The sequence below is a fragment of the Numida meleagris genome, chromosome 11 (genome assembly GCF_002078875.1).
Source record: "Numida meleagris isolate 19003 breed g44 Domestic line chromosome 11, NumMel1.0, whole genome shotgun sequence".
NCBI classification, from domain to species: Eukaryota; Metazoa; Chordata; class Aves; order Galliformes; family Numididae; genus Numida; species Numida meleagris.
In genome coordinates this window covers 5006977-5030138 of record NC_034419.1, presented here as the reverse complement: position 1 = coordinate 5030138, position 23162 = coordinate 5006977, and the positions used below count along the sequence as shown (strand labels likewise).

The following is a 23162-nucleotide window of genomic DNA, read 5'->3' as shown; positions in this document are numbered from 1 at the left end:
GGCTCCGGGCCGAGCGGCCCTCGGTCCGCGCCCCGTGTCTCGCAGCAGCGCGGCCGTGTCCCTGGTGCCGCGGGCCGGCTCAGCTGCGCTCCGCACCTGTGTCAGCTCGGGGAGAGCCCCGGCTGGCGCGGGCCGTAGCGCTGCGCTGCTGGGAGCTTCGGGCCGAGGCGTGGGCTGCGCGTTTAACCGGGATGGCGGGTTTCCATAAACTGAAGCGTAACTCGCGTCCACCGCGATGAGTTCAACAGCAGAGCACTGAGAGCTTGCGGAGCGGGCGGGCGGGTGAGTCGTAGTCAGACTCCGTCCCATTAAGCTCCTGTTTGTGTACGCTGTTTTTCCTCCCAAATTTCAAGAGAGAGGTTTTCTGAAAAACTGTAGCATTTATCAGATCCAGAGAGAGCTGGAGAGGCTCCAGCAGCGGGCCCAGGTGAACCTGGTGAGGAGCAGCACGGCCACGGGCAAGGCCTGGCTCCTGGGGCACAGCAACCACTGCCACCCGCACTGCGAGGAGGAAGGGGACGGACTCTGCAGCCGGTTCTGTTGTGACAGGACAAGGGGAAATGGTTTTAAACTGGAAGAGGGGAGGTTTAGATCGGATGTAAGGAAGAAGATTTTTACACTCGGGGTGGTGAGGCGCTGGCACAGGTTGCACAGAGAGGTGGTGGTGATGCCCAACCCTGCAGACAGCCCAGGTCAGGCTGCAGGGGCTCTGGGCGCTGATGGAGCCGTGGGTGCCCCTGCTCAGTGCACAGGGTGGGACGAGGTGTCCTGTAAGGGTCCCTTCCAGCTCGGACGGTTCTGTGGTGCTGTGCGTTAGTTGCTTGGAATTTTGTATTTCTTCAGACCCCCCGGGTTGTAGCCCTTCTGGTCTGTGATCAGAATGGTTATGCAAAGAGTCTGGCGTACCATGAAGAGCAGCGTGGAGCAGCACACCTCTGACCTGTGTAGCCGTGGTGTAAAACATGTAGTACCTAGCTGATTCTGATGCGAATGGAAACTGTTTTTAATCCCAAAGTGGGATTACATTGACAAAACTCATGATTAGCAAAGGATTTTTGTATCCTTGGAATTCTTGAAATTTCTTAGTTTTCTCCTCAGTGTCTCTGACACATCTTGGTATGTAGCTCAGTCAAGTCCCACTCACTGCAGCAGATCAAACTTTTGAACGTTTTCTGCAGTGCTCAATTTTCACAGCTTTTAGAGCCTAGTATTTGAAGGACTTATGTTCTTGAGTTTTTGTTTCATTGTTAATCAAATAGTAAGCATATTAAGCATTAGTGATGCTTTTTTTTAATTTAAAAAACATGTCTGTCATTTTAGGAAGAAGTTTTCCCTTATCCAGAAATTAGCAATGAAGAGCTACAGGAGATCAACCAGTTTGTAGGACCTGTAGAAAAATTCTTCAGTGAAGAAGGTATAGTTATTAGTTTCTTATTTGCGTAAGTGATTTAGTGATTACAAAGTGATTCAACTGTAGCAGTTAAATAAGATTATTGTAATTTACATATTTGAGTTACTTCATGCATTTCTTTCCAGTCGTGCAGTACTGCTGATGATATAGGCATGTTAATTTATGGCTTCTTTGTATGAACTATTTGGATGCTGATGAGAAGAAATAAATCTTTAAAAAAAATAAAAAGGCCCAGGGGAGTTGAAAGGATTCAGAGATAGGATTTGAAATTGAGTTTAGCTTGGCTGCGTGTTGTCATTTACCACTTGATATATTGTGAGTTTTTTGTGAAACTTTTTATCTGTTGTACTGTACTAAAACTATTCCCAGCAAAATTCACTCTATATTCATAAATGGTAGCTCTTTCAGAAGCAATGAAAGATCAGAAGCATTTATGTGTACTACAATTTTCAGCATGGGAGTGGTAATTCTTTCTGGAAAAGTCACATTAGCTGCTGTAGCCCAGATTGGGTTGCAGGTGTTCCTTCTCTTAGCGGTGCAGTAGATGAGCCAGTTCTAGAACAATCATAGAAAACTGTTTTTTACAAATAGCAATCTCTGCAGTGGTTAAGCAGTGTCTCTGGGATCTCCTGCTGACAAAGATAGCAGGTCCAGATTGCCGAGCGCTGCAGGGGTTCGAAGAAGCTGTACTTGTCACAGGTGATGATTTGTGAAATACAGGTAATCTCAGCAATAAAACTGCAACATTGCTCACTTACCATAAGTTAACAACTTATGCAGATTACACGTTCTAATTCTTTGCTTTCTTGGGGAATAGCGGTAGATATTTAAGGGAGAAATAAAATTATCAAATTACAAAGTCTGAACGGAAGGTGGGAAATGCTCGTCTTTGTTTGCGTTCACGGCTGCCTCTTTCCAGTTGGTAGAAGGGTTTGTGGGTGTGGTATAAAATAGGTTAAGGGAGCAGCCGTAAGCACTTTGAAACCTCATACGTATGGTTGGCACTGGGTGACCAACGAAGCTGATGTGAGCAGTCATTCTAAAGCCTGGCTGCCTGTGGTACACGGGTCAGGATGGGTGTAGTGGGGATGGAAGAAACGACCCCACCGTTGTTCCCAGAAGAGCCAGTGGCATACCATGGATATGCATCTTGTGCAGCATAGCTTGAAGCTGAGTGTGAAAAAAACCTCATCTAAAATGTCTTTCCTTTCTGAATAACTTCACTTAGGAGAGGATGAGAATGCTTAGCTGCATACCCGTATTATATTTCATATAGAAATGACAGCATCGTTTAACCAGGGTGAATGGGAAGTTTCTTTGGGAACGCTGTTGCTTTTGCAGTTACTTCTTTCTGAGTGCTCTCTGGAGGGATGGCTTACATTCCTTTTGCTGCAGCTGACACCCTTCCTCAGCTGCCTAACGTGATTCTGGTGTATTTTCACTGTCACCATACAGAACCACTGTGGTAATCCCCTAAGAATTTAAATGCCTCATAAGAACAAGATTTCTGTAATTAACCCATTTCCCATTTAAGTACTTAAGAAAAACAAAAAAACAAAAAACCTGACCATGGTGTAGCTCGGGAAGAAATACCTGACTTGCTCCAGACATGTAGTCCACTAGAGTGCACATGCACAACCTGTGCACAGAGAAGTGTTTGAGGTAATGACACAAAAATGAGATTTTTCCCCACTTCCAAGTCCTTTCCATACATCTGTTGTGATCTGATCACCATAATCAGTGTTCTTGGAGCTTCCGATTTGTTCTGTGTCTTGGCTTTGATGGTGTCTGTAATAAGATGGGGTAATCGAGCGGAGCGTTGGTTCCATGGCAGATGAGGTGGTTCTTCATGTTTTCAGCTCATTTCATGAGTGAATTTGGTGGTTCCTGAATACCAGGAAATAGCCTTTGTGAAAAGCGATTGCTCCAGTTAATTTGTAGCACCTCTCCTGAAGGACAAAGCCTACTTGAAACGCTTGCCTTCTGGAAGCATTTGGCTGGAGTTTGTAGGACTTACATATGCCATCAACATCCAAAGACTAATAAGTGTGTTTTGCTTTGCTGGGAGGACTGGTTGGGGCAGCAGGCTGAGACTGTTCATCTACAAAAGCCATCTTAGGGTTTGAGATTTCCAGCCATAAGGGGATGAAGGCAAACAGGACAATTCATAAGATCAGGCTACACTAAAAAATAACTCGTGTGACATTAGGGATAAGATGTATGTAAGTATAGGGTGCAACAAGCACGAAATTACTAAAGCTGCTTTAGAAATCCACAGGGTAATTAGAGCAGGTGGAGGCGTGATGCTCCTGCAGCCCTTTTTTCTGTAGGCTATTTCAGTTCTCAGACTGGTATTTAGGTTAGAGGGCACAGTGCTGGTGACTCAGGGATGCAGTGACGTTAGCTCTGATTTGAGAGCGCTGTGATCTCGGGTTTTTTCCTGTGCTGAAAAATCAAGGTTTTAAATTATAAAACTGTCTGTATTTGTAGTGGATTCCAAGAAGATCGATCGAGATGCAAAAATCCCACCTGAAACTTTGAAAGGACTGAGGGATCTGGGTCTCTTTGGCATGCAGATTCCAGAGGAATATGGTGAGTAAGTGATGAAAAAGAAAAGAACCCCGTGATCTCTGGTAAAAAGCATTTGGGTCTCGCACAAGGTGTCTGTAATTTCCCTCGTGTAGTCTTCTGACTGTCCACTTAACAAAGGGGTGTGGGCACCAAGGGCATCAGCAGGGCGCTCTGCACACTCTTGGCTCAGGTGCCCGAGTTAGGTAGCTAAATTTAGAGGGTGTGCATTCCCCTGGCATAGCGTTTTCCTTTTGGTTCGATTTTTGGTTGCAGTGGAGTAGCTTGATGTTCTGTGGCACTTGCAATACGAGCTGATGATGTCTAAAATTACACCAGGTACAGACAACAGTGTCTCATGGAACGGATCTGTCAAAGCTGTCATTCACAGACAGGAATGTGTTTGACCGTATGGAGTTATGGAAGCATAGTGCCTCGTGATTCAGAGAACAGCTTTTGTGTAAGAACAGTGCTGAGCAAAAAGCTTATGTCTAAAGGGAAGTTACAGTGTAAGCTGGGATCAGACATTAGTTACTCAGTGGGTTAACTCTTAAATTTGCAAAGGCAAGAAAACTATAATCATATTGTGATGCATTTTGAAATTGGGATTGAAACTGGTACGTAACTTGAAATATATAAAATAAGGAAAGAGATGCTCGCATTGTCTGCTTCCTATTGTAAAAGAGGACATCTTGGAAGAGAACGACTCAAAGGAAAACAGAACTGGGTTTTGACAACCTGCAGAAACAAGTTTCAGTGCAGAGGACACCTGAGTTCTGAAGGGAATAGTGTGAAGCAGCATGTTTGTTTCAGTCATTGCAAGAATGATGTATGGAGACATACCTCAGTGTTTATTTGCTGTTGAAGTAATGCCCTGTTTTCATAGTGGTTTTTGTTCTTCATTTGTTGTTTTATTATATGAGGCAACATGACTGGTGTTGCTGAGCTCCACTGATTTCAGTTCTTTAAACAAAGGGGTTTTATAGAAATTAAGAGTATTCTGGACAACTTGCACGTAATGTATCATTATGTGATCTCTGTTTAATTGTTAATGCTTTTGGAATGCGTTAGAAATCCTATAAAGTATTTTTCTATGGCTATTTAGAATAAGGCAAGGTGATGCGGGAGGGAGATGGAAGAGAGTTCTGCAATCTCTGTCAAGATTTTATTTTCAGGATAGTGTCTTGGACAGAGCACCTTAACCCACATGGGGGAGGGGTAACTAGGAATTAAGAAACATATTGAGAAAGCAGGAAGTTAATGTCCACTGAAAGAAGGTGCTGGAAGCAGAGAACAAAGCAGAAAACTCAGAGCAGATCATTAGGAAGCACCATGACATTGAAAATGTAATTTTCTGTTAATTAGAAATGAGTTTTTCACTCTGTTCGTCTTTGAAAGTCTTTATTAAGGACAGTGTATGTGACTTAAAATCCTTTATGGATCAGTATTACTTTCTGTTTTGTATTGCTGTATAAGACTGTCAGCTTCCATTTTTTAAAAGGTTGCAGCCCATTCAGGGTGCTTGTAGAAAATCATAGTCCTGCTGTCCTGTAATCATGTATGCTGGACAAAAATCAGACAAAAATAAGCAGACAAAAATAAGCAAGCTACTTTTTTTTACTGCAGCAGAACTAATACACTTGCAGTGAGGTTATTTCCTATTTTTTGTTGTTTAAACCTGTTATATTTTTGCTAGTGATGCTTGTTGTACTTGAAAAGTCTTCAGTCTTGCATACTGGGTGCTTTCTTTGTTACATTATTTTTTGTAGTGGTCTGTGGTAGTGGTGTATTTGCATTTAAAGTGCAGAACTTTAATGGGAAAATGGAGCTCATGCACATGGTGTGAAGGTGGCTTTCTTTGTCTTGTCATGGCTGGAATCAGCGTGCACACATCAGTCCCTGAGCTGAGTGCTCATCCCAGCACCTCGCAGGGCGGGAGAGGAAAGAACTGTGGGTAGATAGGATTCTGACTTTTAATGAATCCAAGCGTGCTGTGAAGGAGGAGGGTGTGAGAAGCAGTGACTGGAATGAATGGCATCGAGGGAACACATTCTGGCATTTATTTTGCGTACAGAAAGTAGCAGCACTATTGGGACGTCTGCTGAAATAAGGCGTTCGTTATCCTGACTTCTGTCACTGTCTCTTGTAAAGAATTATAAACCCTGAAGCCTGGGCAAAAGATTGCCTTGATCAGATAAACTGGTTAAGTAATACGTGAAGTAGTCTGAAGTCGTGGGGAGTGGGACTTCTAGTGCTGAGAGCAGCAGGTCCTTGAACGCTGGACTCAGGCGGGTGCATCGGTGACGTGTCCAGCCCCGTGCTTTCCGTGCTCCTTCCCAGCAGTCTCTGCACTTGCAGCAGCAGATCACAAAATACCTCCAAAAAGCCGACTCCGGCGTCAAGTTTTTCTTGAAATATTCACTTTTTTTTTTAATCAAAGGCATTTTTGACATGCTGCATTTCATCCCCCTTAGTGCCGGTTTGGAAGTCGCAGTGGGAGCTGCTCCACGTCAGCTGTGCGTCCCTTTCTGCCCTGCTGGCAGTGGCGGGGCTGCCTGCACCGCGCTGTGCTGCGCTGCGCTGCTCCCTCTGCTGCTGGTCGGCTGCACAGCTCTGCTGGGCTTCCCCGCCTGCTTCTGTAAAGTCACAAAAAACTGAATCCTGAATGCCCAGAAATTTACAACAGAGACATTTTTATTCCAAATCTTTTACCATTTTCACATGGAGAGTGTTTAAAGCTTCGTCTGCCATTTGGTGGGTTGTGCTGCGTTTGCTGTGCGTGCCTGAACACAGATCTGCTTTTTTGAATAAACTAAATACAGCACAACTCGTGTTTATTTTTTTTAGATGGGCTTTTCTGTCACAACTGCAGCATTGTGGCAGTTATTTGTGGACACAGACTGTACTGAGGTGGTCCCCAGCAGTCTTATTTTAATGTTTCTGTATTCAAAAGGCAATTTTTGAGTGGGAGGGGGTGAGTTAAATTCTAAGGTATCTACTTGGAGTAAAACACAGTGTTTGTTCCAGGTGGCCTCGGTCTGTCAAATACCATGTATGCGCGGCTGGGAGAAATCATCTCGTTAGATGGATCCATCGCGGTGACGCTGGCAGCTCATCAAGCTATCGGGCTGAAGGTGAGGTTCTTGCACGTCGAGTAGTTCTGTGCACCTTGCATAGAACAGCTGAGAGGATGTTTGTGTAAGTGTGGGCTGAGAGTGCCCTGACTGTTAATGAATAAGAATTAAACAATCACAAGGTTGGTAAAAATAAATAAATAAATAAATACTGAGAACAATAACATACCAATAGGGCTAAAATTATGGGAAGGTGGCACAGCCATGCAGAAAATTCAGAATTCTCGTTGAATGAGGCTGCGTATTATGGGAAGTAAGCAGAGAAAACCTACCGAGATCGGTGTGTTGTAGCCAGTGTGAATTTCAAACTAATTTTCTATGTAGCCTTAGGGATCTAACTTCTAACGCCTCTCATGATGGATAGGTGGTAGTATTCTGAAGCTTGAAATAGCACAGAGGTCTTTATAATATCAAAAAATTCTTCAGGAATTGAGCAGATGAAAAATGAGTGCTTGTTCTTCACCTTACTTGGAATGTCCCCATCCGCAGCGAGCTGACCTGGTGAGGGCTGCAGTGTCAGAGGCTGCTGCTCGTTCTCCTGCTTTGACCAGTTTGGGTCAGTTGACATTAATCCTTCCTAATTTGTTGGGTGTCGATCCCTTATCTGCTTAATCATAAGAAACCCCCTGCACAGAAAATAAATACAACTCTCTACAATAAGAAATAATTAAAATAAAATTGCACTTTTAGAGTGTAGTGAAATAATTTAGAAATGAAGTAAATCATGTTCTGTTCTCCAGTTGGGAGCTTTTAGAATTGATGCTTTTTGATTTCCTTGTTTAGATAAAATCATAATGAAAGTAATGAAGGTATGATAAGCTATGAGGGAGGACTGTCTCTGTGCCTTTCAGAGCAGCGACTGCATCTTCACTTACAGCACAAGTATCTGGAAACCTCCCTGAGAAGGTTGCCTTAACAGTAAGCCGCTTCCTGGGGCCTCTGAACAGCTGTTACTTTGGCATCTTTTAATGTCAGATAAAGAATAATGTCCATTGTTTAGTAAACATTTTTAGTATTGCCTTGTTATGCCACACAATTTGCAGATGAAGATTGTTGAAGTTGGCAAAGTTTGTCAGCTTCGGTTCTGCTCGCGCAGTTTGATGCTGAAAAGCTTTCTCCTGATTCTTTGTCTAGGGAATCCTGATAGCTGGCACTGATGCGCAGAAAGCCAAGTACCTGCCTAAGCTGGCATCTGGGGAGCACATTGCAGCTTTTTGTCTCACTGAACCTGGAAGGTACTGTTTTTGTAACTACGAAAGCTTCAGAAAGCACCAAAATACCCAAGTGATACTTTTTTATTGTCTAATCGTTTTGTCACTGTATAAAATCTGTGCTCATTTCTGCCTGTTGCCTCAACATGTCTGTCAGTATCCTTTTTTAAAGTCTTGTAATCCATCTTTTCCCTCACATGCTGCTTATGGCAGCTTTTAGGAAATCATTACCCAGTGTTTGATTTTAGCTGCATTAATGCTCTCAGTTGTTTCCAGCTCAACTCTTCATTTACTTTTAGAAATAATGTGCTGTGGCTTTCAGTTCTTCTTCAAAATTATAAAAGCCTGCACCAGTATTGAAAGTGCTACCGAAAATAATAGGAAGAATTTTTGGACTACTGTTAGAGTTTAGAAAAGGTGTCTTTGTAGCAGCAACTTCTTTTCGAAGCCAAGGTTGTATTTGAGTTTACTCCTTGATAAATCCAGCAAATTCTGCCAAGGCAAAAGGGGCAGTTTGCTGAAAATGGTGCAGGCAGATGGTTTGCTGTGGGATGGCTGAAGGACTGATGGAGGGGCAGAGCAGCTGAATACTTGAAGGTGAATCTCGCTTACCTGTACAAAGCAGTAGTTTCAAACTGCCTTTTCCAAAACCGTGTCTGCTGGGAAGTCCTGCAGTGACCATCTGATTCACTCGCTGATTTTCGTGCTGTTGTGACGTAGAATTCTTCCCATCAGCAGTGCTGACTTTTACTCACTCATAAGCCCAGTTTTGGCCCTCTCAAAACTATTCTGCTTGCAGGCAGAATACACACTAGTAATGTTTAAACTTTTAACAAAGCGATCCATGTGAGGGACTTTGAAGTAACATGCAGGAAAAAAACAAGGGCTAACTTTGTTCTGAAAGTCCTCTAACATCTTTATTTAGCTTGGTATTGTTTTTGAAAATTGCTAGTCTTAGTAACTGCACCTTCGGTCTCTGGATGTACTTCCCTTCTAGCACACAGAAGCAGTCATTTTTACAGCTGAATTTTAGAACTTTGATCCTATTGAAGCATCAGCTGAGGTCTTGGTGTTCCAGGACCTTAACTGTCTACAGCTGAAAGCCCGAAGTGAGACATTGTTGTATTTGAATTGGTTTCAAGGAGGAAATGATGTGCTTCTCACTTACCTATGTAATAAGGTGATGACTGAAGAGAGTGCTTGACCTTTTAATCACAGAACAGCAATTCTCAATGTCTTTGTTGTAATTGACCTGCTAATTTTACTCCTGTAGAAAGCACGTGAAGTGCCCAAATGTTCATAGATGGGGTCCTGTCACGTGTTCATCTGCTTCTCATTTCTGCTGAGCCTTTCTTCCAAGTGGGGTATAAACTCTCAAGGAATAACTTAGGTGTTATAAACTCGGTTGTGTTTTAGGATGACACATTCATTGTGTGGTCCAGTAGCTCATAGTGTAGCCCAACAAAGGTGCTTCCATGGCGTTCTGGACACTTGGTCAGCTGATAAGGTTGGTAACATACACGCTAATCAGCAGTAGTGCCCCCCTCAGGGTAACATAAGTAGAATTCATCAGTACTTTTGAATCTAGAAAGTTTTCTTGTTATTTAAAAATGAAAATTGATGTAGTACTATTTCATACAATCATGAACACTTTTTTTAAAAGATGGGAAGAGGGGGAAAGAAAAGTGGTTCTGTTTTCTAAAGCATGTTTATGTCGTTAAACGCTGTCAACTTGCTTTGCTTTTAGTGGCAGTGATGCTGCATCCATCCAGACAAGAGCAACCCTCAGTGAAGATGGGAAGTACTTCCTATTAAACGGCTCCAAGGTATCCACTCACAGACTGGAAATGTGTTTTTTGTTAAAAGCTTAGAGAAAGCACTCTTGTCTTTTGCTGCGTTGTATTTTGTTTTACCAAGTAAGATTCTAGCCACACAGCTGCATCGGACTTTGATGGTCTCCAAACTCTGGTGAAGAATGACCATGTCAAAAACACGTTTCAGGGCCAAACAGAAAAGTGCACTGTTCAGGGAATAGCGTTGACTGAAGTCTTGGTGATAAAGACGCAGACCGCCCTCCCATCGTGTTCCTTCGCTGTTGTTCCTTTCAGTGTTTAGGTTTGTAGGGTGGGTTAGTTAGCTGTCCTGTGACAGCGCAGGTGAAGAGAAACTTGAAACCATATTTTGCCCTCCTTTCATTCTTCATCATGCCAGATTTTGTAGTTATTTTTGAAAGAAAACTCAACAGTGATTTAGAAATTGGACTGCTTGGACCATTCTAAAACTGGCAGAATATGCTCTTGGAAGATACACGATGACTGGATTCAACAGTATTTGATGCTTTTGATCTGTAGTTTTTGGTGTGTTTGTCTGTGATGTGACACCACCTGTGGAGGTCATAAATACGTGGCCATAGGAAAGAAGCTATACAAGCTTTTGGGAAAATGCACTGTTTAATTCAAATCTGTATTACAAATTATTTTTATAGTTGCTCCAAGCTTACCATCCTCCGATCAACTTTCCTTGGAAACAGGTTCACAAGAGGCAAAATTAGTAGCAGAACACTCTTCAGATTTTAAGGGAAGAAGCAATTTTTTATCGCTCCATTCTTTGCTGACATCTGTTACAAAATAGTTAAGAACAGTGATAATAAATTCCAAATGAATATATTTCTTTCCTCTCTCAAAACAGGTTTGGATATCGAACGGCGGCCTTGCCAGTATTTTCACAGTGTTTGCTAGGACAGAGGTTGTTGATAAGGATGGACAAGTGAAAGACAAAATCACTGCTTTCATCGTAGAGCGGGATTTTGGTGGAGTCTCACATGGGAAACCTGAGGATAAGTTAGGCATTCGAGGCTCCAATAGTAAGAATCATTTAAAATTGTTAACATAAATTGTTTTAATACTTTTATTTGTTTAGATCATCTGAATTCAAAGGCAAATCAATATGTTTTCCATGTGTCAGTGTAAGTTTCATGTTTCTTTACCTAGCTTTTCTTCTGAGTCCTTCTTCATGCAGGCTCTGAAATAAGCAATCCGTATTGTACAATTCTTTTCTGCACACCTGAAGCTGCACTTTCATGCAGTGAAATAGCTCAGAAGATTCAGTAACCAAGTAACTTTAATCTAGAAGTAAGTTTTCATAGGTTTTTCTTCAACTTACTGATGGTTGCAGGTTTTCACAATGTATCATTTGGTCTTTATTGCAGCATCAATTCCATAAAATAGAATCAAAACTATAGTTCTGTAGTTTATGTATGTTAATTTTATTGAGTATTTTACATCAGTAGTTGATGTCAACTACAGTCTTTTCCCAAATTCAAGCTCCTTTGGCAAAGTTTCATAATCTATTGTTCACGGTATGTTAAGAAAACTTTACATTTTGTTACAAAAGTCAGTTATGTTCCTGACAGTCTTTTAAATATTTTTGTGTTATAATTCATCAGGTAGTAACTAACCGACTCTGTTTCAGCCTGTGAAGTGCATTTTGAAAACACTAAAGTGCCTATAGAGAATGTAATTGGAGAAGTAGGAGGAGGATTTAAGGTAAGCAGGAACCAGCAGTGACTACTTTTTAAAGTCTGAAGGAGATTTATTCTTATTTTTAAACTGTAGTACAGTTTCTTTATTGGTAGTATCAACACTCCCAAACTGAAGAACGCAATTCTCAGTTTAGCTGATGTGCTTGCTATTAGCTGGTTTCTCCAGGGCAGTGCATGAACATGCCATGAGCTCCGATTTGCGTTTCTTCTCCATAAAATCGTAGAGCGGGTTCTACTTTTGTTTGGCTTTTTTTAGTATAGGAAACATACTGTTGTCTTCTGAAAAAGAAGGAGCTTTTAACAGAACTTAAGAACTGAGCTGTCTTCTTTTTCTGCAGCCAGAATTGTGGTTGTAGAAAGGGAAAGATAGAAATGAGCATAACAGGGAGTAGTTGAAGGGAAGTCCATCCAGACAGCATCCAAGGTCAGAGAATGGCCGAGAGGTGGTTTCCCAGGACCAGATGCCATAGCACAGCATGCTGGGAGCACGCTGAAACGCTGTCACGGGCATGGCTTCTCTTCATTGCATCCCAGCAGTGTGATACCCTGTAAGGACAATAAGGCTCACTTTCTCTGAGTCTGATGTGTAGGTTTGCAAAACTCTTCTTAATGGTCATTCTGAGGTTTCTTACTCCTCCAGTAGCAGGCAACTCCAGATCTAAATTCTAAATAGAACAATTTCCTCTAATGGAGTTACCATAAGAAAAGGTAGTTCTCACAGTGTTTTTCTTCAGATAATTATCACAGTTTGAAGGGCAGGAACAGTGGCTTTTTGCTAAACTTCTTAACAGTGTCTGTCTTTGAACTGAGTCACTTAACAATACTACTGAACTTCAGCATCTTTATACAGTGTGGATCCGTATCTCATTTCTGCACTTCTCGTTCCCTTTTCTCGATTGCTGCTGTAAGACTCAGCAGAATTTTGACAAGTGAATTGCTGTTTGAGACAGACATGTATTCCCAGAATGAATTTTGAATGAGCATCTTACCTCACGAGAATTCTGCCTTCTGTAGGTATGAGGTTCTTTTGTTTTGCTTCAGGATGACTATTTGAAAAGAATTAGTACATTTTAACAGCTTTTCCTGGGTGGGTGTTACAGTCTGCCCAGGAGTAAGACTGAGGTGAGATTGTTGGATGTGGAGTGAAAATTTAAAAGAAAAATTGAATCAATATTTGTGCTTCTAACAGGAATTTCTACCTGCCTTCTCTTTAACGGGAGAGACAAGCTGCAGCATCAGTATGAGCATGCATGCCTTCTTCCTGTGCAGTGCAGAACAGATATGTTCTCTGTGTCTGGGGGGTTTGTTTCTGGGCTGTTTCTTCCAGCTCAGCCCTCTGAAATCCAGTACCTTTTCATGTCCATTTTTCAGTAGAGAAATTCCTGAATAATGTGTAACTGGATATCACTATCAGAAAACTATTTCATGTATGAAATCAGGTGTGTTAGGTTGTCTGAAATGCCTGGTTTTAAAGCATTTCTGGTGAGATGCTCAGTGCTGCACTGACCGCCCAGTTGGAGGGAGTGGTATTGCAGACCAGAAGTGCACAGTGGTGATGAATGAAACCCAAGAAACACTAAAACATGAAGCCAGAGAGCAGTAAAAGTTTTTCACCTAAAAAAAAGCCCCCTTTTTTTTTTCACAGGTTGCCATGAATATCCTCAACAGTGGAAGATTCAGCATGGGCAGTGCATCTGCTGGAGTGATTAAAAAATTGATAGGTGGGTGAATTAGGTGTTCTGGATTGCTGGGTGCCATCGAAAAAAATCTGATCTGTGTAAGGTATAGAATAATGCTAATTCAATACAGTAACACTAATCTTGTTCAGAACATCACTATTGTCAGTCATAACATATTTTGATGTCTTTAAAACACTTATTTAAAATTTTGATCAAAAACTTGTAAAACTCTGAAGATGTTTCAGTTCAGTGGAAAGCTCTTGCCTCTGTTACAGTTACTCTGAGGTAGAGAATTCTTATTAACACAGTAGCATATATCCTACTGCTTTTAGATAGTATAGTCTCATTTAAAATTTCAATCATGTTCAATGCTTACATGCACTAATAAGTACTAAAATTGGCTTCTACCAATAGTTACCCAAAATACTAACGGGCATCTCTCAAAAGAGTAATTAATGAGCAGTAAAACGTGCTTCCTCTGAGAGTAGGGGTACAGGTGGTTCTTGTTTAAAAGCCTGGCACAGCATTCCCAGCCTCGATCACGCAGTCATTCTCAGGGTGCTTCTCACAATGAGCTGAAGCAGTGGGGGTTGATCAGCCACTGGAAAAACAGTTTCCATCCAGCAGGAACAATACGTTGCACCAACAACAGTTGTGCTGTTTGGGGATTATTGCTGTGTGACTTTTTGTTTTGTTTTTTTTAAGAAATGACAGCGGAGTATGCTTGTACCAGGAAACAGTTCAATAAGAAACTGAGCGAATTCGGATTAATTCAGGTAATTGCAAAAGAAATGGAAACCCTCCATCTCTGTGCTCTGTTTTGCTGTGACACAGACTGTGCTGAGATTCTCTGGAGTGTACTAGATGAAAAGAAACACGAGAGGTATTGAATTGGTGTAAATTCAGTGCAGACTTCTGTACACTGATCTTTTAGGGGATTTCAAGTGAGTAACAAACGTAGCAAGTTTTTTCATGAGTGCTTTGCAGTAGTACTTTTATTAAATATTATTTGATAATATGTTAAAACATAGGAAAATTGCAGTTATACTCTTCACTTTCAACACTGTTGCAAACGTGGCTGCAGTGTTCTGAGTCAGCGTGTGACCCCTCTCCTTGCTGTCTGACAGGAGAAGTTTTGTTTTATGGCTGTGAAAGCGTACGTAATGGAGAGCATGGCTTACCTCACTGCGGGAATGATGGACAGGCCGGGCTTTCCAGACTGCTCTGTGGAGGCAGCCATGGTCAAGGTAATTCATCTCACTGAAAGTTAAGCTAATAAAGACAAACACCTTTCTTGTTCTTCAGTCTACATTACAAATTGCATAGAGGCTCAGGGATTACTTCCAGATGGACATACAAAAACTTCAGCTAGATTTAAAAATTTAAAAAAAAGACTTTTCTGTTTTCCGTACATTACAGATTATTTTAGATTCAGGCTTGTATCCCCACACAGAAGAAAGACTGTTACAGCACATTTGGAATATTGGGGTCCTCTTGAATTCTCTTTCTATGCAGCTTCACACACAAAAAAAAGCGTTTATTTCCAGCTGCAGAGCTGATTAGGGAGCTTCTGTCCTGGCTTGAACACAGAATCAGTTGCAGAATTCATACTCAGTGAGAGCCAGGCCCTCTCTGAAGGCGTGTGGCTTTCCAAGGCATTCCTGCAGCGTACAGGCCGGGGGTGGATGCGCTTGGCTGGCAATGCGGCCTTGAAGGAAAGTTGGAAATTTCAGCCCCCGTGCTGCTCCCTTACCGTGTGGTGAGTTCAGAAGAACCCGTGTCCCTGTGAACTGGGCTAGCATAAAGAACTCGGAAACACCAGCTGTGTTTGTTCTTTCAGCTTGTGGCTCTGACCCACGTGGAAACATTGCCTAATGGAGAAGTTTGTGTGGACTGCAAAGGCAGGAGATGCTCATTTTTCAAGTAACTTTTCCCTTTGACACTCTGAGGCACAAGAGTGCTATTTCAGGAAAACTTTATACAGGACTACTGTAAAAGCACTACAGAATATTACAGTAATGGCACGTAGATAGAATCCTTCCAAATTCAGTCTTACCTCCTGTTTTAACTTGCAGTATAGTAACAAAGCTATGACGGCTGTTCTCACTGGGTGAGCCACCGTGACTGAGTACTGTTCCATGGCAGGTGTTCAGTTCCGAAGGCGCCTGGACTTGTGTAAGTGAAGCTCTGCAAATTCTTGGAGGCCTCGGCTACATGAAGGATTACCCCTATGAACGCTATCTCAGAGACTGCAGGATACTGCTCATTTTTGAGGCAAGTTGGTTATATATACTATATCGTGTGCATACATATAACATATTTTAGTATAGTGTGTATATATATATATATATATATATATATATATATATATATATATATAGTTTGTCTTACCAGAAACTGACAAGAACACGTGCACCTTTTGTAAACCTGGGGTGAAACATCCAGTGCACTACTCGTTTAAACGGGCCTTTGTCTGGTGAGCTGTGAAGTCTGTAATAGTTGGAGTAAGCCTGAAGAACTAATCTTGTTTTCTTTGGTGATATAGATACTATTTTCCTATAACAAACTTGGGAGATGATGGATTTTGTAGATTAACCACAAAGTGTGAGCTCACTTGGAACTGACACTAGCTTTGCCCTTGGGAAGAACTTATATCCTGGTACTGTAACGTACTGCTTGTTTCCTCTTAAATATTGAGACATTTTCTGAATGTTTTGGACAAAACATGCACCTGTTTCAAATACACCATCATGGGAATAAAGAAGTCCCAGTTCATGCTTTGGGGTTGTTGTAATTTTGAACATGTTGGGGAATTCTAAATTATTAAAAGCGCTGTTCAACACAGAAGTTCAAAACTATTTCAGCTGACAAATGAAAATCAGCTTATGTTCAGCAAATAGTAGTCATTACATATGCTGAATCGTGGTGAAAGCAGAGTATGTGCTTAAGCAAGAGAGAATGCAAGTGTTCTCCCTCTGTCGAGCATATTTTGAGAACATTTTGCCGCTTTTATTCTCATTTATCTAATACATGCAGGAGTTGGTAGGAGGCATAGGCAAAACTTGATTATTTTTACACAACTTCTCTAATAGGATTTTCTGATTCTTGCATCTAAGCTGCTCAGTTCTGAGGCTGCACAGCCTTTCCTCTGTGTGCTGCTTAGAAGCAAAATAGGGAAGCTCACAGATGATTAATTTAGAAGTTTCACCTAGTTGATGTGCATTTATTTTGAAAAGAAGTGTTAGCTGTGAAGTTTGTTCTCTACTGTTTCCAAGTTGGATTATCATCTGTGTGTCTGATTCACTTGATTTTTTTCAAGGGGAGACCATTTAGAAATCAATATTTGTCTCCTGTTGTCAGGACAGCAAAGATTTCAGCTGGAAGTTAATGCAAGCAAGAATATTGAGACAGGAGTTCAGCTTGAACCCTGCTCCCGGCTGTTTGCGTGTATCTCACATAGCTAGGAAGAGTCAATTCCAGCACTGAGTAAGGAGCAAAAACTGCCAGCATATAACATCGTCCTGCTCCGTTGGACTGGCTGTAGGAAGTCTTGTTTCAAAACAAAAAACCCATTCCTGTAATTCAGTTCATTTTCTCATTAATCTTAACAGTTCGGCAAAGCTGATGGTTTTCCACCCATCTGTGTTAAGACAGTCAATCTTACAGTGGATTCCGAGACATCACATTGGTACAAGCTCATCATCTCCATTTCCTGATCTGCTTTTGCTTTCCAAATGGGCCCAATGAACAGTTTTACAGTTATTTAAATATTCCTTTTCTGGAACAATGCAGAATTTGTTTTTTCATCCAAGTGCATTTAGCCTGGTTTCTTTTTAGCCCTGCTGCATATGCATGGCTAATAATGAAAAGCTCAACTTCTTCACAATCAGATGAAATCAGAATTGTCTCACTAAGAGAGCTAAAGCAGAAGGCAGCAAATGTTCATGAACGGATGAAGAGTGATCCTTTAAAAACTGAAGCAATGGAACATTAGTAAGGGAAGATCAGCTAGGAGACCTGCTAAGAAATATTCGTTATATTGTGAAACATCTGTAAGTAAATAAGTAAATGGTTAACAAAAGAGCCTCTCTTCAAAACCATACACATACATACTTAAACAAAAACGTGTACCCACAAGTGGTGGTCATCTTTTGTCTTCTGCTGATCTCTCAGAATAACTGTATCTTACAAGAATAAATGCGTGTTAGGATATTCCCAGGAAAAGCAGAGTATACAAGTTACATAGGCAATGAAAGTAGTATTGAAACAAAAATAATACATAAAATCTTAGCACAGCATATCTAGATTTTTGGAATACTAAAAATACTTCGTATTTGATATTGACTTCACTTCGTGTTTTTTTACAGGGAACAAATGAAATTCTGCGAATGTATATTGCTTTGACGGGTATGCAATATGCAGGCAAAATCTTAACTGACAAAATTAAGTATGTTCTTATTTATTGCTAATAGTTTTTAATGAACTAAACAGAGTGATAATTTTAACTATTTGTAAGGGGGAAATGGTTGGAAAAAACGGCTGTATTTCTAAATGTATTGCCTAAAAGGCAATTCAATGTATAGGGGTCTTTTATTTTTTCTTTTTAGTTGGCAGAATTTTATATATTTAGGAATCTTGGCCGATTGTATCTTACCTTGTATTTCCAGCTTGTGTAAAATTATAAGACCAGCAATTAAAATGTAATGGCTTAAGATTTTATACCGAAGTGTTATTGTAAGACAGCTATAGCATACATACTGCATACGTGCATTGGTGTCCCTGCTGTTTATTGTATTTACATGAGGAATGGAGCATGGGCCACGCTGAATCCTTCTAAGGCTCCCTGGTTCTCCAGACTTCGTAGTAAGATGGATCAAAAGGCTAAAACACTGCAGATACCTTGATAATGCATTTATCATGAAACTTCCCTTGCAAACCAGCAGATGTATTTCAGCAGCTGTTTTTTACTCGATGTTTTAGAGAAATCAAGAAAGGAAATATAGGAGTGGCACTGCAGGAGTTTCTAAACAAATTACGGGACTCAATGGGCAGAAAAGTGGATTATGGGATAATGGAAGAACGCGGGGGACTGGTGCATCCCAGCCTGCAGGTAAGAGCCTGACACTGCTCTTTGATGTTTGATTCCCTTTGAGGTTTGTCACAACTTTGTATCTCTTTATGCAGAACAAAGTATGATTAGAAGGGTGAGATATACAAATCTAAGCAGCTGTTTGTATTATTTCAGGGGTAAGGACCAGTGTTACAGCTCTGTACTTATAACAAATCCAGGTTTATATCCATTTTAAGTAATTTCTATAAATTGCCCTGCATAATATGCTCAGTTATATAACACATTACTTTCCTGTTTAATGGTAACATGGTTGTAACTAAGAATTTTGGTGAGCTCTATATACGCTTGTTTTATTGCTTAATTCTTAGGGCCAAGAAGAAGAATGCTGGTTTTATTGTTTTGTTTTTAAGGTTGTTAGTAGGAAAAAAAAATAAATGGTAAGATAAGTTCTTCCCATGGTGTTTTTTAGTGATTTGAGGAACTGTAATGAAATCATTTTTTGTCAGCATCCATGCCCCTAGGTCAGCTATTTCAGGCACTCAGGTAAGAGGATTTGCTAATCCTATGCAGTGCACATGGTACCTGGTTTCACTGTGTCCTGCAGTGCCACAGGGGTGGGTTGTCCTAACAGCAGTAATGCTGACCGACCTCTAGCACGGAGACCAAAGCCATTCATATTACAAGAATTAATTAATGAGTTGCATTCAAGAATTCATAAAAGCCAAATGTGACACTGGAAATTCTTCTACCTCCTTACCACCAGAGTTTGAAAATATAGGTAGCAGCACATATTAATTACTGACCTACAGGGTTTTTGTAGCACGCAGCATGTAAAAGATGAATCAGGTTTGTTGTGCAGAAGGTGCATAGCAATTTTTCAAGCTATTATTTGTGTAAGAGTAAAGAAGACTATACTGAAAAATTAGAAAAGTAAAATCAGGACTTTTTAATGCATATCTTATAGCAAAAGAAATGTGCTTTAACTGACTTAACTAACTGAGTATTAAGAACACAGTAGTTGGCAAGAGAAAAAAACTACCATTATTTGGGTTTCAAGATAAAAGGAATGCAACTAAGCCATGGTTTCCCACTCAGGAAAGACTCAGTGATTTATAATCCCATTCCTTTTAGGTACACAGGCAAAGTCTCTATCCCTTATAGCTGGGGAAAAGTAAAATGGTGAATGACTGTCTTAAGTGGGAATTCTATTCACTGACTAGAAGTTGGTAAACAAATTTAGCAGCAAACTGAAATTCCCTGTGAGGGGGAAGGGGTTCTTTTCTCGGGGTTTTTACAGAGCTGCCTGTTAGTTGTTCAATTTGTTATACAGCATTGCTTATTTTGATCCCTCAGAATCAGTTGTAGACCTCTTAGGGTGTTCTGCTGAACTTCAGTCTTTGCAAAGCTTAAAAAAAAAAACTGAGTTTTGTGCTGTGGTTGAGAATTGTAATTTGATTTCTGCCTAATAACTGGAACTCCCAGCCTCCCACAGAGAGAACTGCCTCCTCATGCAGCAGATAGCCTCATCCATTTTGGATTAGTGGCTGGGCAGCATAGGAGTAGCATATGCTTCCCAACATGTTGGTTACCTAAGCGTCCCATTGCTGGTAGAGACTTCTGCTGTGGGTTTTTGTTTTTGTTTACCTTAGGAGACTGTTCAAATTGTTTAAATGTAGTGAATATTTTAAGTATGTATTTTTTGTTTGATTTTTTAGGACAGTGGCAAGAAACTTGAGGAAAACACTTATTATTTTGGAACTACAGTGAGAGGCCTACTCAGCAGGTTTGGCAAGGTAACAATAATAGCTTTCCCTTGAGTTTTATCTTTGAACTTTTCTTTAACCAAAGTGGTCTCACTAAAATCTAGAGTGGACAGTGTATGGGCAAGAGCCAGGATTTCCTTTGCACAGCTGATATCCATTCTCTGAGAAAATGTGCTCCAGTTCTGTACTAACTTGATTTAAATGGACAACTTTCACTTATTTTTTTTTAAAGCAATCACTGCCATTAGAGTAGATGGGTCCTTGTAGTCCTGTAAGCACAAATCCTGCTTGCTGCTGTGGCTATTTCAAGTATACTGCTGTAAGCAGTGACTGGAACCCATTTCCCAAATGAAGAGCTGTACCAGCATGCTTTCTGTTACACTTATTCATTCATATTCTACAGCAAATGCATACATCATTACACCATGGGAAGTGGCTTAGTTAAAACAGGAGAAACTGAACTTGGGCTACCGTGGATTTATGAGAGTTCTGAGAATGCTTATCAGCCTGCACCATGGAGCATTCAACATTAACAAACATTTTTTCTTAGGGTAGATGCAGTGGATTTTGGTACTTGAATTTCTGTGATTTAGCGTTTACCAAAGCAGTTTCTGGCTGTAGCCATAAAGTCTGGAAAAGGTAGAGGATATTTAATCCAACACTTAATTAGTGGGAGTGGAAATTCAACATCTATGGTAAATAAGTGTGAACATAAGTACAAAGTATGGAAAAAAAGTAATTTGATTGAAGTTTACAACTTGATCGTTTTTATTCTCCTAGACAATAGTGGATGAGCAGTTGGTTCTGAAGAGAGTGGCGGATATAGTGATTAATTTGTATGCAATGACAGCAGCTATTTCCAGAGCAAGCCGCTCCATCAGCATTGGCCTAAGAAATCACGACCATGAAGTAAGTGCACTCCAGTATCAGTCCCAGCTATCTAACACCTACGCTCCATTGATCACATTCCCTACCAAGGCAGTGTTTAGACCACAGCGTTTCCAGTTTTCTGGACACACAAGCTGCAATATTCAAGTATTTAAAATATTTTAACATATTCACAAATGTGTATGAGTTAGGAATTTGCTTGTTCTCTTAAACCTTCTACTGTCATACTGTTCTTTCCCAACTCTTTCCACATTCTCAATTAGAATAATTTCAACATTCTGTCACTAAGTGTCTGGACAGCAAAATGAGAGACCTTGACACAGTGGAGATGATACTGTAGCTCATTTAAGGTTTCATGGTTACAATTATGCCACATAACAAATAAGTTTGCTACAATTACTTGTGAGACAAATCCAAACTGATTGATTGTATTTAGTGGTTCTGAGATTTTGGATTTTGTGTGTAAGTCCCTTCTGAATTTACTAACACAAATGTCTTCTAATCAGTATCCAGTGAGGGCGTCACCCTAACGCTGTGACACAGTAGCTGTGGGGAATAAATAATTAAGATTGCAGCATGCATCACTTGTACAGGGCTCCATATCTAGCATACAAAACCAGACATTGAGAAGCTTAAACCAATGTATTTTTCCTACATTGTTTATGAAATTCATTTACTAGTTTTTGAGTTTTAATATTCTTTTTGCAGGTGCTTCTTACAAATATCTTCTGCAGAGAAGCATATTTCAAGAATAATTATGCCATGGCTCAACTGCAAAAATGTAAGCTCTATAAAATAAGTTTTACACTTAATGGCTTTCACAATCTCTGAACTAAAGTAGGTATTTCTGATACAACCAAAAGAACAGTTCTGCTCTGCCTTTAATTAGGATGAGGAACAGAACTGATAAGTTTCTGCTCTTTACCTGTAGATGAATCAAACTTAGAGGTAAACTGTTTTTTCAGCTGTGGGGAAGAATATAAAATTTATCAGTAACAAATGCTCCTCTAAAGAAATTATTAGGTAACAATTGGGTATTTGACTTATTCATCTAAACACTAACCAATGAGGTATTTGCTCTGTGAATGATTCACTCAGCTGTAATCATCATCTTTTTAGTTATTATTTCCTACCACTAAAGCTTAGGTACTTGAATTTGTATTCTGAAATCCTTTTTGAAAGAAATTGAGAAAAGCTCTTTGCTTTTGCTTTTCCATAGATGCAGATGAAAATCTGGATGACCATATTAAAAAGGCCGCAAAGCAGGTGCTGGAAAAGAGATCTTATATCTGCTCACATCCACTGGACAGGACATTCTAATTACTTCACTGACAGCTAATATTGATGAATGTAACATGAACAGCAAGTATTTTTCTGCAGTTCAAGTATTTGACACCTTAAAAATAACTGAGTAATACAAAGTTTATAAAAATGAGTTTATAAAAATGTATTAGCTGTATCTGTGTAAAATAGGACTAAAGCCAACTTCATATTAAGAGGATAAAGAAAGAAATTAATGTAATCCTCAAGTTCTATTTTTAGACACACGTCTGCTTCCTTTGATGCCAAATAAAGTCAGTTGAGATTCAGTCTGAGTTACGTTTTCCCAGGAAGAGGACGTGGTTCTCTAAGCTTAAATCCACTATTTACATACCTTTAGAGAAGCACTGAAAGACTTGAAGGACCAGGAGCCCCTTAGTTTGGAAGGGAGCTCAGGAGTCATCCTGTTCGAAGCACTGTGGTCAGTAGGGCCAACCACAGTTGTCATTGCCTCGTCCAGGCATGCTGATGTCATGGACAACAGATTTTTCACAAACATCATTCAGCTTTGATGACAATTTACACATTTTTCTCCTACTCTCTTGGAACCCCAAATATAATTTAGTTACCCCTCAC

General features: G+C 40.4%; 1 protein-coding gene across 1 annotated transcript; it reads left to right on the top strand.

Annotated features, from left to right (window-relative positions):
• Positions 1321-22855, top strand: ACAD9 (acyl-CoA dehydrogenase family member 9; the record flags this gene model as incomplete). Its single annotated transcript, XM_021409316.1, is given in 17 exon segments — positions 1321-1414; positions 3902-4003; positions 7007-7113; positions 8248-8348; positions 10072-10150; positions 11013-11187; positions 11796-11869; positions 13511-13586; positions 14250-14320; positions 14672-14791; positions 15690-15818; positions 17912-17991; positions 18525-18654; positions 20331-20408; positions 21159-21287; positions 21975-22047; positions 22486-22855. Coding segments are annotated over 17 exon segments (1719 nt in total), but the record flags the coding sequence as incomplete, so codon positions are not given.